This window comes from Passer domesticus, chromosome 6, assembly GCF_036417665.1.
Source record: "Passer domesticus isolate bPasDom1 chromosome 6, bPasDom1.hap1, whole genome shotgun sequence".
Taxonomy (NCBI): domain Eukaryota; kingdom Metazoa; phylum Chordata; class Aves; order Passeriformes; family Passeridae; genus Passer; species Passer domesticus.
This window is the reverse complement of record NC_087479.1, coordinates 52,237,468-52,253,608: the sequence shown is the minus strand read 5'-3', so window position 1 is coordinate 52,253,608 and position 16,141 is coordinate 52,237,468. Positions and strand designations below refer to the sequence as shown.

Below are 16,141 nucleotides of genomic sequence, written 5' to 3'. Positions count from 1 at the left end.
CAAAGGTTTCCAGTCCAGCCCAATCCCTGTCTGGAATATGGGAATGCCTTTGGCGTGGGAAGTACGTGTATCCATGTGTGAACAGAAGCAGGCAGGAAGGGGAAGTACTACTCCTTTTCTCCTCTTAAAATTAAAAAAAAAAAAAGTGGAATTAAATATTGCAGCATCAGGATGTGGATGACCCAGAGGATGTTCTGGGATGCGTGTTTCTCAATGACTTGCTGTCGTTTATGGGTGTTGGGGTTTTTTTGTGAAAAGGTCAGTGAGCATTGACCTTTGTCACTCACATCCACCGCCCACATCCTCCCTGCAGACCAGGATTTGCACCAGCAGCTGTGGCCTGGGATGATCCCACTGAGCCAGGCACTCAGCTCCATTAAGCATCATTTAAATCACTATTTATTAGAGCTTGTAGTTAAGAGTGAAGGCACTGTGAATCCAGGACAGTGCAGCATCAAGTGTGTATCTGCTGAAGGTGCAGCAAGGTGAAAAGTGATCCCAGTTTTGTCAGGGTCAAGGTGAAAAGTGTCCCGTTTATTCCAGAGTGTTTCTTACACAAACCAGCTCTATACAGCACTTCTGCTGTGTGGCAGAATGGGTAATGGTGTGGCCAGCAGGGCAGGGATTGTCCCCCTTTACTAGGCAGTGCTGAGGCCACGCCTCGAGTGCTGTGCCCAGTTCTGGGCCCCTTTGGAAGGACATTGAAGGGCTGGAGTGAGCCCAGAGAAGGGCAGCAGAGCTGGAGAAAGGTCGGGAGCAAAATTATGGTAAGGGAGCTGGGGGTGTTTAGCCTGGGGAAAAGGAGGCTCAGGGATGATGTTATCACTCCCTACAACTGCCTGAAAGGAGGCTGTAACCAGGAGCGGGTTGGTCTCTTGTCCCAGGAAAGCAGCGACAGGATGAGAGGACAGAGGCTGTGCCAGGGGAGGTTCAGGTTCGACAGTAGCAGGAATTTCTTCGCATGGAGGTTAATCAGACAACCAAATGGGCTGCCCAGGGCGGTGCTGGTGTCACTGTCCCTGGAGGGGTTTAAGGAACGACGGGACGTGGCACTCAGGGTCTAAGAGACGGGGTGGTGCTCGGTCACAGGTTGGACTCGATGATCTCAGAGGTCTTTTCCAACCTAACCGACCCTGCGCTCCTATCGATGTTCTGGCGGGGCCCGCTCCGCCCAGCGACAACGCTACCGCGGGCTGCCCTGGGTGCAGGGGCCGGGATCGGGAAGGCGGCCGAGGGCCGTGAGCGGCGCCGGGGCCGCTGTGAGGGCGGCGCTGAGGGCAGAGCCGCCCGGGCCCCGCTGCGGCCCCGCGTCCGCCGCCGCCCGGCAACGGCGCGAGCCGCGCGCTTGCGTCAGCCCCGCGCGCCGCCGCCGAGGGCGCGCCTGCGCGGCGCGGGGCAGCGGCCGCGGCGCTGCGGTGCCCGGGGGGCGGCGGCGGCTCCTCCGCGGGACGGGCCGGGGATGCGGTGAGCGGGACCCGCCCCCCGCCGCCCCTCGGCGCCGAGCGCAAGGCCCGGCCCGGGGGAAGCCGGCGGGTGCGGGCAGGGCCGGGCGGGGGGAGCGGGCGGGGCGGCCGTGACGCAGTCGGGCTGAGCGCGGCCCGTCCCGCGCCCGGCGCTGAGGGCCGGCACCGGGGGAGGGCGGGCGGGGCGCGCCTGGGCCGTGAGGGGCTGTGCCCGGGGCCGTCGGGGCGCCTCGTGGGTCTGCGGTGACGCGGGGTGTGTGGGGTCTTGAAGGGTGAACAATAGGGAGCATTTCGTAGAGCCGTGTTGGAAGGGACCCACAGGGATCAAAGTCCAGCTCCTGGCCCTGCACGGGACACCCCAGGAGTCACCCCGTGTGCCTGAGAGTGTTGTCCAAGCGCCGCTTGAACTGTCTCAGCTCGGTGCTGTGACCGCTTCCCTGAGGAGCCTGTTCGGTGCTCGACCACCCTCGGGGTGAAACTTTTCCTGATAGCAGTCCTGCAGACATCCTCGCAGGTGTTTCTCCCCGAACTTCTCAGTGCTGGGGTTTAGGCGCTGAGCTCGGCAGCCCCGCAGCAGGCCCGGTGCTCCCTGAGGAGCTCGGGGGAGCAGCAGCCCCGGAGATCCGGGAGGAGGAGGTGTCTGCACGGTGACAGGTTGTGCTGGTGACAGGTGTGGCTTGGGCCTGTGCTCACCAAACACTCCCCGGAGAGCCGGGCAGGAGGCGACTGGAGCCTTATCGGAACGGGAAGAGTGGCTGGAGGGGGAGCGTGTCTGTGTGGGAGCAGAAGTTGGTCACAATTCCAGCCATAAATTGGAAGCTTACTCTGGTGAAATTGCACAGTACTTCAGTATTGTTGCTCGGTGTGCTGAGTTTTTCTGGCACCGTGGTGAGATATGAACAGCTGTAAATGTTGTTCTGGGCGGGGTTAAGCCCAAGCGCTGCTCCAGCTACCTGCAGGGCAAGGTTCTGCTGTCTCTGTGGTGTCTGCCTTCAGGAGTTTGTAACGCAGCTCCTGTCAGACTGCTCCACGTGTGAGTGTAGGTGGATGTTCGGCAGTTCGCTTGCCCTCGCACACCTCTAGCTGTAGAAGTCTTAAAAGGGCCTGACACTATTAAACTGGTTTGCTTGACGAGCAATGAGCTCTGCAAAGAGGCAGTTTGGGGGAAGTCAAATGCAGGGGGATCAAGGGGAGTAAGTAGATAAATACCCAGAGGGCATGGCATTAATCCTTTGGCAGACTTTTGGGGAAAAAGATTTGGGTGTGAAGGAAAGGTAAAGTTGGAGTTGGAGACATTTGAGCAAATCAGTTCTGTAATAAAGTCTGAAGTTGAGCATTTTGTGCAGATAGGGAGGTCTCTAAATTGGTTTATACTGACATGGATTCCTTGGCTTACCAGTTTCAGAATGCTGTGGGAGTTCTTTTGATCTGCCAGTGTAAGTTTGATGTAAGAAAGCTGATTCCTAATGTGATGTCTATGTATAAACAGACATTGATGTGCTTATTTGCAGACATTCTGATATTCACAGGCATAAATATTTAGAATAAACAAAGATTGTCATAAATTACCATTGTCATCTTAAGATTTTTTTTTGCATTCCATTGGATATATTTATATATATCTGTGTGTGTTGGTGCTGAATCTGTGGGGAAAGTTATCTCCATTTAATATAAGTGTTGCTGTAAGCAACATAGTTCATTTTTAGCAAGATTATAATGCCACATTCCAGACTCTTTGAAGTGTTCTGTGTTGTTTCTGATCCAACTATTCAGGTTGTGTTACTTGTGGAATAATTACTGTAGGCTAAAAGAGAGTGAGGGAGTAGCCATTCACAAACACACAAATGTAACTCTCAAATATTTTTGGCAGAGACTCTACAAGTGAATGAGAACTTCTCTCTACAGAACTGAGGTGAAGAACTTCACCATGGGTCAACAGATTTCAAACCATACACAAACTGTAATTAACAAGTTGCCAGAAAAAGTAGCAAAGCATGCCTCTTTGGTTCAAGAAAGTGGTTTCCTAACCTATGAAGAGTTTCTGGGAAGAGTAGCTGAACTCAATGATATGTAAGCCTTACTTTGCTTCATTTTCTTTATTTTTTTTTTTTGTTTTACAGAGATCTTGTATGCAATATATTATTGTGTGCTGGCTAAGCCAGAACTGGCCCGATGGTTTGGAAATGATCTTTAATTTCTTTTTGTTTTTATAATGGTTGGAATTCCTCTTCAAAACCAAAGCCTTTCTCCTCCTTAAATTCACTTCTCTGCAGTACTCTTCTTCCAGCAAGTGTTGCTCTCTCTTAGAAGTTCACAAGAGGTGATTTAGAGTCACCTTTTTGTTAGTGTCACCTGGGTCCCTTATTGTTCTCCCTTCCACCTGAAGGTGCAGTGCTGCTTCCTCTCTGCTTGTCACTTTGGGTAGGAAGGAGCAGTAGGAGCCTGGCAGGGACAGCAGATCCACGTGAGGAGGGTGGCACCTGAGCCAGAGCTGTTGGTGCCCATCCCTGCCACCTCTGCAGACATGCCAGGCTGCTCCTCATTCAGGATGAGATGTATCTTACTGTCCCAAACCAGTGACCTAGATAATCCCAAACAAGAGGCTGCTTTTTTGTCACAATTTTCATAGCCTGCCTTTTGCTAGACCAGTACAACGACAGTAAAAGGAAATTAGCAAAAAAGCAGTGTTGTCTTTTTTAGCCTGTATTTTTGGTATACAGTGAGGGTGGTAAAATGAAGTGGAAACACAGACACACACTAAGGGATTTGTAATGTTTGCTATTTAACTAAAATGTGAATTTGTATTCAGTTTAGAAATTATCTTGGAGAGTGTCATACTTTTGTGAATGACCTTGAAAAACACACAGCTGTTTTCTGGGTAGACACATAAATAGATTTTGAAGAACATAACCTGATATTTTGCCTGAGACTCCAGTCATTTATTAGTATAATTCACTCCAAACTACTGTTAATTAAGTGGTTTCTTTCTTTCTAGTGTTTACTTAAGCCTGAATGTATTCTGATTCTTATGGAATAGAATGTTGTGTCTTGTGTTCCATTAAAAAAACAAATCTTAGTTCACCTGGCACGTTCACCTGAATACCTCATTATTAATATATACTAACAAAAATACATCTCATCAACATATGCTGGTACTCACGGGCTTTTTTTTTACATACCTGCTGAGGAAATAACCTTTTCAGATTGGAGACAACATTGTGTGATTACTGTAATAAACAGTGAGAGTATATATGAATTTCAGTGTCTATACAGGACACATGCTTGCTGATGCTGGATCAGAAGACTTGCACAGCATTTTCTGAAGTTTGCTGTGCAGCTTAAAGTGAAGTGGATTCCATTCAAATTCAGTGTATTCAATGACATGCTAAGTATATTATAATATCATGCCCCTGGGCAGTATTGCTAAAATCTCTTTTAAGGATAAAGAGCAGACAGGTTAATGTTAATAATGTTAATAAATAATGCCACTGGCTGAGGCTGCTGATCTTTGCAGGTCCAGCACATGGCGTTAAACTGATGTTGCTTTGTTTCAGTACTGCAAAATTGGCTTCTGGACAAGACAAACATCTGTTGTTTGAAGTGCAGCCTGGGTCTGATTCTTCTGCTTTCTGGAAGGTGATCGTTAGGATAATATGTACCAAAGTAAGTGTGAACCTTTTCATTTGATGGCCTGTTTGTATGCAAAGATTTGAGGACTGTCAGTTTTACTTGTAAAGTCCAACACCTGCTACATGTGTTTTGATACAGATGATGTATTCAGAGATGCTGTTGGAGATAGATTAAGTCTCAATTCTAAGTTTCTGCAAAAAGCACAGCAACAAAAACATTTTTATAACGAAGTTTAAAGGAGTGATACCTTCCAGTGGAGCACTTACAGCCCTTTAGTCACAAATGCAGGTGATTTGTGAGGTCAAGTAGTCGAATGTACAACAAACTGCCAACTGTAGATTTTGAAATTAATAGTAGAAATTAATCAGGTCTTTCAGGCATTATTAGTTTAGCTAGTATGCCTGTACATAGTCTGATCCCTTAGAAAAACAATGTAAAGATTGAATGTTTTAATTTATGACAAAAACTTATGAAATTTCTTCTGTCTAATGAGGAGATTTCCCCCTCTCTATCCTATCATTAAAGTCCTTTAATGATGCTGAATCCCCTGAGCAATCTTAACATGTGGTTAAACAAGCCGACCCTCAAACTCTGTTTGAAACCAACAGTAGTTGCAGTTAGTAGTTTTCTGTTTACTCCTAGTTTTCATTAAGGCAGCCATCACTGCAGGCAAGTTTAAGTTCAGATATCAAATGTCTGATTTTCCTGTGCTTGGTCCTAAGTTCAGCCCATTTCTTTGGGGGTTAGGTCCCTGCTCACACCTGAATCCACTTCAGTAGTGATGGCAATTGCCTTGCCCTAAAATTGTGGTGCTGCCTGTGGTGTTCCTCACGCTGCACCGGCTGCGGGCAGTCCTGACTCTTGCTGAGCAGATTGCAGCTTGTGAATGGGGTGAGGGACACTTAGGAAGGAGACTACTGCCTTACATGAGAACTGCAGTGCTGTACAAACATTCTGAGCAATGCCAAGTTAAAACCTGATAAGTAATTGTAAACAATTCTCGTATCTTAAGATAAATAAAACAAGTGGCATCGTGGAAGCTTCCAGAATCTTGAACTTATATCAGTTCACTCAACTTTATAAAGACATCACCAGTCAAGCAGCAGGAGTTCTTGCACAGAGTGATACTTCTGAAGAAGCTGCTGAGAGTTGGAGGTCTCTGTCTTCGTGTCAGGCCAGCTTGTGGATGGGAAGGTATTTTGATACACAGTTACAGCATAAGCATTTTGGGCGTTGTGCTTCAAACCTGAACTACAAATACCCGCTGATGAGAACTGCTTGTTCTTGATAGCTGCAGGCTTTGTACCATCTCAAACAGGGACAGACACCTTCCCTTGCACCAAGGGAGCTGCAGTGCACTTGGGTGAAATCCTGAAATATGGTGTTACCATACCTTAGCTTCAGAACAGCCCTTTTAGAGGTCAGTTCTAGTAGAAACATAGTATATGTTAAATCTCCTGAATAAGGAAACAAGAGGAAACGGAATCAGCTGCAGCTACAAATCCAGGGGGTTTGACAGTGTTTGTTTAAACAGATTTTGTTATTGTTCCACTTAAACTTTCTCTTCCTCTTACATTTTGGCATGTGAAAGTTCCCATCTGTTGCCACTAGAAACCCATCCATTATGGTAATAATTTAACTTGCAAGACTGGAAAAATGTGAATTGTCTCACTCATGTTGACCTTCTGCTTTGTTAACCAGCGGAAAAACAAAAGACTGAGGTCAACACCTGCAGTAACTTGAGTTCAAACTGAATGTAAAAGCAAGAAACCTGTCACCCTTTCCCTGTGTGGAAGTGTTGCTGCTACCAGTAATTCCTTACTGTTCCTGAATAAGTTCATGATTCTAACTCAGTTTAAGTGAGGTAGAGCTACATTTTACAAGAAAAGGTAGCAAATGGTAGAGTTCTCTATGTTCACCAGTGAAGAGCTGGCAGCCAGGTATTTTCATGAAACAGCCTGAGTGTCCCACTTCAGCTGTTGAAATGAAAAAGGGGTCACCTGTGTTGTCACTCCACGGAGCCCTCTGTTCTTTTTAAGTCAGTGGATTGCAAAAGGTATTATTTTAATTGCATTTAATTTCCTGTGAATTGTGAACATGTTTGAGAAAGAACAGGAAAATTGCTTTCTCAAGGTTATACCAGAACACACATTTTTCTGGAAATGGTCTTTTGCTTTAAACAGACAAATCAAACAACACAGACCTCACATACTTAGGCAAAACAACTTTATAAATTGCTAAAGTCAATGAGAAAAATAAAAGATTTCCTATGTGAGTTTCTTTTTCAGTTTTTCAGACTTGGAGACAGAGGAAATAAGCATCCTTCTTGTTTGCAAACTTCATTACATGAGGCAGTGTCAATCACAAATAAAAACAGAGTATACTTTGCTAATATGATGCAGTTTGGTGAGCTTGTGTCTTAGCCAAGTTTTTCAAGTTACTAAGGAAAACATAAGCTGAAGCACCTCTGTATATTTTTCTGGGATAACCACCCATTTGCCTCAGTTCTTCTCACATTTTTCAGCTCTGCAAAGTTAGTCCTCACTATTTTAAAAATAGCGTTATCTGTTCAATTCTTCTTAACTTTTCCCCCTAGAATAATACCCCATATCTCTACAACATCCACTTCCTATTCAGAGCATTCAAAATATGCCTAAGTGGTTTATGCTTTCTGATAACAAAGAGATAAGCATTTCCTTTGTCTGTCACTCCTTTATTTTACTGTTTCTTCAGGAACTTAGTGACTATAGCTGACTTTGCAGAAGCTTTATAAATAGGCCTTGTATAATTGCTTGTATAGACACCAGCAAATCTCAAAAATTCAAGTGCTATTAAAGGTTAGTACTCAGAATTGCATGGCGGAGGAAAACGAGAAGGGAACAGGTCTAAAGAACACAGTGAGCACTCTTCTTGGAAACTATTGTCCTCATTGTATGCAAACTGCCATCTGAAAAGAAATAAATCTGTCATTTTAAAGTCATTTCTCCAAAAGCAAACTGAAAAGGAAACCCCAAGGACTACTGAAAGATAAAGCAAAGGCATGTTGACTGCTGTTCAGTAGGTGGCTATTCTGTGCGGATCAAAAATCAGTCTGTATTTGACAAGCTCCCTTAGATACCTAAGCAAAAATGGTCTGGTCAGTAGTCATTAAGGTGCACTAACTCCTGAAATGCCATTTTGTACTGGAATGCTATCTCTGTCCCTCAGGTCAGAACAGGGATTCCCACATTAGGGTTTTTGGAAAACCCAGGCAATTTTGAACACTGCCTTGGTTGTTTTGGAAGTGAGCTGTGACTATAAAATTGCAAACTTTACATATGTGGTTAGGCCAGTGAAAGCAGAGGATTTTCTGCACCTTTTTGCACTTGAGAAGTCTTGATGGTGCCAGTATTTGAGATACTCCTGATACGAACATTAGATAAAGATATCTAATATATGGGGAAAAGATATAAAATGTCAACATCTATCTTGGGTAGTGAGATAATTTGTAAACTTCCCCACCAACAGAAACACCTGGGAGTTTAACTGGAAAAGCTGTGGTATCAGTCATCTTGAGAGTCCTAATTTGAGAAGCGCTCACATGGAGCATATTGCAAGCTAAAATCAGCCTTTTCAATCTAGTGAGTAGTTCAGCTCCTGGCATTTTGGTGCCATGTGAGATGAGTGAACCTGCATTCTGGTAGTGATGCTCTTGACATGCATGTTTTTGTCCAGGATATAAACCAGCACACAGAAATTTGGCAAAGTTCATTATGACATAGTTCAGCCTAAGGTGCATTGACAGGAAGGCAGGTTCTTCTCCTGCCTTTAGTGTAAACAGTGTTTCTGTTCTTCTGCCCAGTCATGTGAGACAAAGCAGTTACAGCTCCTCACACTTCCTTGTTGATATGAAAAGGGATTTACAGAGCCATTGACAAGACCAAAAGCACCTGACACAAATAGTAACAAAAAAACCTGACACAAAAAATAAATGTACATTCTGGCTTAATTTAATTCATTCACAGATTAAAAGCACAGGTGTTTCTTTCTGGCCATCACTAATTATTATGAACAATGTAGTAACTGGGGCATAAATATCAAACATCTGGAAGAAAACAGTGTCTTCTCTTCTGCAGGGTTAAACAGCTGACAGATGAAGAGGAATGTTGCATCTGCATGGATGGGCGTGCTGATCTAATCCTGCCATGTGCTCACAGTTTCTGCCAGAAATGCATTGATAAATGGTAATATAGATGAAAGGACATTAATTATTTTATAGTATGCATGTTTCAATTTGATTTGACAGATTCTATGGTTGCCATATAATTTAAATTGAGTAAAAGCAGACTGAAGGAGAAGGAAGGCAGGGAATTTTGTAAAAAAGAAATGTGAAAATGCTATTCAGCATTTGTTTTGTAATTTCTTACCTATTTTTATTCTTCTAAAATTTAATTGTTACAGTCTTGCTCAGAAACTTGAGAAGATGGTATATGCAGATGCTGGCATGTTATGCTTCACAAATCTCATTTAAGGCTTGTTAAGACTATGCAAATAGGACGTCAAGTTGGACTGTCTGTCACTTACTTGGGAAATAACTATCAGAGGGGTTTTTTCCCATATGTTATGCTTTCACTTCAAACAAATAGCATACAATATACTGATTTAACTATATCAGACTCTTCCAGAAAGATATTTCTTCTCCATGGCAGCACCTTCAGATTTACATATATAGCATGTAGTATACAGTGTTCAGCTTCACAGTAAATTGAACACCTTTTCAGCTTCTGCATCTCTGATACACCAGGTCTTTGAAATGTGGGAGAGAAAAACTCCTTTGTGGAGGAACACAGCTCTTGTCTGGCCATGCAGGCCCTCAAGGATTAGGGAAGTGTCCTGGCAGTCTGGCATTAGGGGACACATACCTGCTCTGTTAAAAAAGGCTTTTTTTGCCTGGTTAACGCAAATGGGTTTACACATAATTTGTGCATAAGAATTTGTTTTGTGGCTTTTTGAAAGACTTACTGAGGAAGTTACTCTTGTAACAAACACCAGCCTTCCACAAGGAAAAACATACTAAAAATCACTGGATCTCAGAATACAGCAAGTAATTCCTCTCTTCTGGGAAAATGTCCTAACATCTATCAGCAGGACAGGGCTTAGTTTAGTGACTGTGCTGGAGAGTGGATTATACACTGCTTTGGCTGATGAACCAGCTGAACTCCTCACTGAGTTGGAGTTGCAACATGCCTTTTTTTGGTCTGTAATTTTTAACGTTGATCTCTTAATATAGGTATAACAGAGGCTCTCAGTTCAGACATAAGTGTTGGGGACCCCTGAGATGGTGGAGTGGGTTGGGACTCCAAGGGAGCAGTTCTAAACCTCTGTGGACTGCATGACCCAGGAAAAGGCTCCTTCTTCTCTTTATCTAGGAAGCCTATGGAGACTGGTTTCTAAGGAGCTCAGCTGAATTCCTGAAGATAGAAAGAATTAATTTAGGCAGTGAATTTCCATTTAAACTTTCTGGCCAGGTAGACAGATGCATCCTGTCTGTCCTGAGCAAAGGCCTAGGAGGAACATGATTCCAAATTTTCACTCAAAGAATGGAGCTGCATTCAGAAGTCTTCCTCACAAAGAAAGAAGTTTTTAAACAAACAAAATAGAGCGATGGCCTAATCCAGTTAATGTGATCATTCTTGAAGTTCTCACTGGGTTGATTTTTGTTTGGGTTTTGTTTGTCCTTTTGGGGGCTCTTTTGGCTTTGTCTGGCCAGCAAAAGACCATCAGTGAAAACCACTCATTTCTGTGCCTTCCTAACAGGAGTGACCGCCACAGAAACTGCCCCGTGTGCCGCCGGCAGGTGACTGGGGCAGGAGATTCCTGGGTGGTGTCAGAGGCCCCCACAGAAGATGACATTGCCACTTACATCCTTAACATGGTGGATGAGGCGGGGCAGCCCCACAGACCCTGACCCTGCCCAGCAGGCTGATCGTGGCAGAACCACTTGAAGCTTTGTTTTCCCCAGCGTCTGGTTTTACCCCTCCTTGCCGTTCTTCCACAGTCTGTCCTTTCCTTCTCCTCTTGGCTGTGTGAGTCTGCGCTGCTCTCCTGGAGCACAGGGTATCTGAGCAAGTCTCTGTGTGTGCAGCCCTCGTTATTGAACTGTTCTTTCAGCAACTCTTTGATCATTAACACAGTTTACTTTAACAACAGTGTTTGATATTAATTAACAGTTCAACTACTCGATGAAGCAACTTGTAACAGCACAACTACAACTGCAAACTGCTGTTTGAGCATCACAGTGTACTGCTGCAGAGATGAACCATGGCAGATGGCTTGACCTCACAGTTCCTACCCTTAAAAGTAGTCCCTTATTCACAACTAACGTGAATAAAGAGGATGAGTTAGCACTAGTGGTTATTAATTTGAAATTTTACTGTTGAAACTTGAAGATGTCCCACTGCCTGATCTTCAGTAGGAAGTTATTGCTGCTCTTAGTGTTTACACATACTTAATCTGATCTGTTATGACTTTTAGTTATTATTTTAAACCTGTTTTCGAGAGTGTAGGCAGGTCTGTAAATGTACTTGTGCACTTCCCCTTATTCTTCTAACAAGACTTTTAGAATATTTTTTTTAAAAATTATATTTAGCATAGTCTTATTAGCTTGGAAACATTAAACAGTTTAGTGCACAATCCTAAAAGCAGTAAATCAGCTTCTCAGTAGTTTTTGATAAAGAACAGCTAATACTATTTCTAAACATTGGGCATATCTGAAGAGAATGCCTTTATTTGATTAGCACTTAAGGTGTAGTTTAGTCTGATGCTGTGGCTTTATCTGCTCCTCTTGAGTTTTTGAAGTGATGAGATCAGAGTTAAAAGGTATACAAAGAGTTACAAGTGATAATCTAAGTAAGGGTGCTCTACTTTATATCTACAAGTGCAATATGCTTTTATGTAGCAGAGGGAAACTTCTTTAACAATAATGTGGCTTGGAGCGAGATGCACATGTGACAGCTTGGAAAGGGATCTCTCAACTGGAGTGCAACAGTATTTTCTGTCTAGCAGAATAAAGTCTTCAAGAGCTTAGTCTAAAATTGTTAGTATTCAGGAAACCCATCTTAAGCCTCTTGTGCATAGTGTTATGGAAATGAATGGCTACTGTAGAGCATTAATTTTATATATATGTATATTCACAATTACTACTTTTTCTCACTCAGTAACCTCAAGTTAAAATATTCAAGTGTAGCATTTGAGGGAATAACAGCATAAATCTTGCTTACTGTGAGACTGCATTTTTCCTTACCATACCTGTTAAAATTCCATGATGCCATAAGGCTTAAGTCCTTTTGTCACAGGCAGGTTCTGAACTAAAAGGCATGTGCACATGTAGATATGCACATTTAGGTTCTTTTTCTTAATTGGCTACAAAATAACTTAATTACATAAATTTGTTAAAGAATGTGCACAGAGTGTAGCACCTATTTGAGCTTGGCTTGTGACACCATTGTCAAAGTTATCATAGGTTTTAAGACAGAGAAGCAACATACCCTTCATGTGTCTGTTATCTGAGAGCCAGTGTGGCTGAGTGTGTAAATCTGTATTTAGCTATGGAAAAATCCTTTTAGGAGTGTATATAGCTGAGAACTCTTTTTTGTTTCCCCTTTCTTAAGCCATTGATAGCAATTCTTCAGTAAATGTATGGAGTGTTTGGTTGCATAAAGGTGGTTGTTGTTTGGGCTGGAAGCGTTACTGGCCCAGGATTTCCCACTAAAACATGTGCAAATATTCCTGATCCAGTTTGGTTTCCTTTTGCTTTTTGAGCTTGCATTAATCCATGTTCAGAACTTGCAGATAATCTTTGAATTTTTTAAACTTTTTTATATCACTGGAACAGAAAGAGCATCTAAATGAAAGACTCAAGCTAACTTTATTTTTCAAGTACTTCAAGAATTATACTTCTGAACTGAGATTTTATAAGTTGACTTTCTGCTGAGAACTTACATGAACTTCTTAAAATGTAATTTTGTAATGATGCAAACAGGTTGTTAATTGCAGCATAATGACAATTACAATATAAACTAATGCAAAAATTATTTAAATAGTGAAAAAGTAAACTTTGTATTCTGTACAGCTTTTTTAAATTAAGTTGCTGTAATTCACACTGCTGTGATGTAGATACTGTAATGTGTGCCTTGTAAAATATATGTACTGTATGTTATATGGAGAAATAGATACTTTAACAATGAAAAACTAGTAATTTGGTACTGGTTGGTATTACTTAGTCTGAAGTACAACATTTAGCAAACAATTTTGGAAAAGGAATCCATTGGCATGGACATAGCAATGAGTTCCAGAAGCTAGACCTTGAAAATGTGAATTACTGCAAATAGCTGTTGGTGGGGGGCATTAGAATAAATTAACTTTCTTGTGTTAAGTGAACATTTCTTACAGGTTTAATGTGAAATTGTAACTTAAACATTAGAGATGGTATTAATGGCTAAGAACATTCCACTATATTAAACTTTGTGTATGAATTGTGCAATAAAGTTACTTTGGAAGAAATGTTAGAGTTCTTTTAAGCTTAAGGAATCTCCTGGCTTTGGTACCACAGAAGTCTGAAAACTGAGTTTTGATCCAAATAAAATTGCATTGTACAGATGGTGTGGTTAAAAGTGTGGCACTGTAAGTCAGAGCTCTCTTAAACTTTGAAGGGTTGTATCAACAAGGATCAACAATGTATCTCAATGCAGCTCCAAAAAAAAAAAAAGAAAACAACAACAAAAAAAAAACCCTGGCTCTGATTTGACGTCTTCTAGGTACACAAATAAATTGGAATGTTCTGAAGTGATGGGAGAAATTAAAAAACTCTAATTCTTAGAGGACAATATTGAGGAGCGTGTTTGTTTGGGGAAAGGATTTTTATTTTCAAAGAAGTGTGATACACTTTTTCTCCAAGTAATTTCATCTTGTTTCTGATGATATTTTAAATTTTAAGAATGCTAAGGTTTGGCATATTTTTTCTTGATTTTTTCCTCGTTTTAAGTAAGAATTGAAATATGTAGTTAACGTAACTATTTTCTTTGTCTAGTTACTTGGCTTATCTGTTTGGATCTTTCGAAGCCAAGGCAGAAATGGGAGCAGAATTCCTTAACAGATCAGGAAATTAGAATGGATAAAATGACCAGTTGACAGGCACAGCAGGAGGTAGGTGTACCAGAGCGATTAGCAAACCTTTATATTTACTAGGTTTCAAGTTTAGACACCGTATCAGTGTGAGGGGCATGATTCTTTTTTTCATGGGAAATGGTATATTTCCTTATCTTTCCTTTAAAGAAAACTCTATACATAATTAGAAAGGTTTTCTAATCCATACTCTTTCCTGTATGGATTCCAGGGCAGCCACTGAGATCTCTGTTACAGGTTTGAACTGAGCTGTTCAATCCCACCCCTGTAGAGCTGTATGTGCCAAATGCATTATTTTTGGAAGGAACATACTGGCCATGGTTCTTTTTGCTTTGCATATCCAGCTGATCCTGGAAGAACAGCCCCCCCAGGGAGCCCTAAGGATGTTTGATGTAAGTAGGAGCTGCATGTTAACCTGGCTGGCCTTAATCCTTACACTGCATATACACAATGCTTTGATTTTGTATTCACACACACTCTGTAATGGAAGTAATATGACAGTAATTAAGTATTTTCTTTGGGCTTCTGTTGTTAAATTATCCCTGGATATAACTTGCCAGAGGTTTTATCCTCACCTGTTTTAAGTGGTTGAACAGAATTTTGCTTTATGAGTGTCTTAAACATCAGTCATTCCAAAATTGAATTTTTGTTAACTGTCATTTCTTTCAATGCTCAATTCCAAGGCATAGAATTTATCATACAACAATATTCTTTAAGGACTGAAAACTTTTCCTGCTGGGATGTCACTGGAAATTAGCCTGGATGGGGCTGTGTGCTTTCCAGTGACCACAGTGTGTGATCACCAGGTAACGTTTTGCTCTGAGCTAGCCAATATTACATCCATGAGGAATGGGACAGCACATTCTGCTTTTGTGTCAGAGCTGCCAAGATGTTTATTAGCAGATCTTTACTTACCTCACTAAACCATCAAAATCCAAATAGGAAACACTGGGCATGGGATTTGTAAGTTTAATATTAGAAGGAATTATCAATTTTGTGAACTTGGATAGAACTTTGCACTGTGTGTCTGCTGGAATGAAGAATACAATCCAAGAGGTGATTAAATGAGCACTCTTCTTTAGTCCAAAGTGCTATTTAAAAATGCTAGGTGTTTTCACAAAGTAAACCTAAAGTATTTGGAAACCTGCACCTCTGAAATTTGTAAATGTAAGAAGGTAGGAGATTGATACAATAATCTGTGCTTCCATGCTGGTGTGGTTCTGACCCATTTTAACAGACCTTCAAACACTACTTTTTATGTGAGACCTGTCAGTCATGGTGAATGACTGATGAAGAAGTGGTGTTGGCATCTCACTGTTATACTGCCTCAGTATTATAGACTGTGCTGCTTAACAGTGGTGTTTAGTGCTTTGAGAGGTGTGGGGGAGAAATGCACATTGCTCAGTTATAGATGAACCTGTACTCCTGTGCTTCACCAGTGCTACTCATGTACGGAAATAAAGTTTGTGTACTGAAAGGGGTGATGTTTTAATCTTCATCTAAAAATCAAAACACTTCTTACTGAAGCTATTCCTCAAAAGTCATGGGGACTGTAGCAGGATATCTGTGTTGATACCATTTGTTTAAATCTGTCACTTGTTGGCTTCTTAGTTGGGTTTTATCAGATGAATCTGTTGTGTGTACTCACAAAATCAGTGCACCTTGAACTGCTTGGCCATGAGGGTCAGGGCTGCTTTCCTGCTCCCAAGGCTGGGTGTCTTTGACTCTCAGATCAGTATCTACAAGTTTCCAGGACCAGCAGGAGCTGCTGCATGCCCTGCCCTGGTGCCCAGCTTGGATGAGCAGGGAAGCAGGGTGGGCACCAAGACATGGCAGGGGCAGCAATGCAGTTTCACTTTCAGAACTTGATGCCAGGTCTGAATGGT

The 16,141-nt window shown here is 42.2% G+C and overlaps 1 protein-coding gene across 7 annotated transcripts; it reads left to right on the top strand.

Annotated features, from left to right (window-relative positions):
- Positions 1-1,359: 1,359 nt before the first annotated feature.
- On the top strand, positions 1,360-15,732 carry RNF141 (ring finger protein 141). Of its 7 annotated transcripts, none has more exons than XM_064425529.1 (7): positions 1,360-1,464; positions 3,334-3,533; positions 5,018-5,126; positions 6,106-6,287; positions 9,209-9,316; positions 14,161-14,276; positions 14,600-15,732. In XM_064425529.1, the coding sequence occupies exons 2-6, from the start codon at positions 3,349-3,351 to the stop codon at positions 14,237-14,239; spliced, it is 663 nt and encodes a 220-aa protein (XP_064281599.1). In that variant the 5' UTR covers positions 1,360-1,464; positions 3,334-3,348; the 3' UTR covers positions 14,240-14,276; positions 14,600-15,732. The 7 variants fall into 7 exon arrangements, with proteins under 7 accessions (XP_064281599.1, XP_064281598.1, XP_064281593.1 ...); XM_064425525.1 differs by lacking the exons at positions 14,161-14,276; positions 14,600-15,732 and adding exons at positions 2,863-2,899; positions 10,890-13,731 and having other exon boundaries at positions 1,380-1,464; XM_064425526.1 differs by lacking the exons at positions 14,161-14,276; positions 14,600-15,732 and adding exons at positions 2,863-2,910; positions 10,890-13,731 and having other exon boundaries at positions 1,448-1,464.
- The last annotated feature ends 409 nt before the right edge of the window (positions 15,733-16,141 follow it).

Coding starts and splice junctions, on each gene's coding strand:
- RNF141 (XM_064425523.1), top strand. CDS start 3,349: ATGAGAACTTCTCTCTACAGAACTGAGGTGAAGAACTTCACCATGGGT. Junction 3,534..5,017: donor GTAGCTGAACTCAATGATAT/GTAAGCCTTACT, acceptor GCTTTGTTTCAG/TACTGCAAAATTGGCTTCTG. Junction 6,288..9,208: donor GCCAGCTTGTGGATGGGAAG/GTATTTTGATAC, acceptor TCTCTTCTGCAG/GGTTAAACAGCTGACAGATG.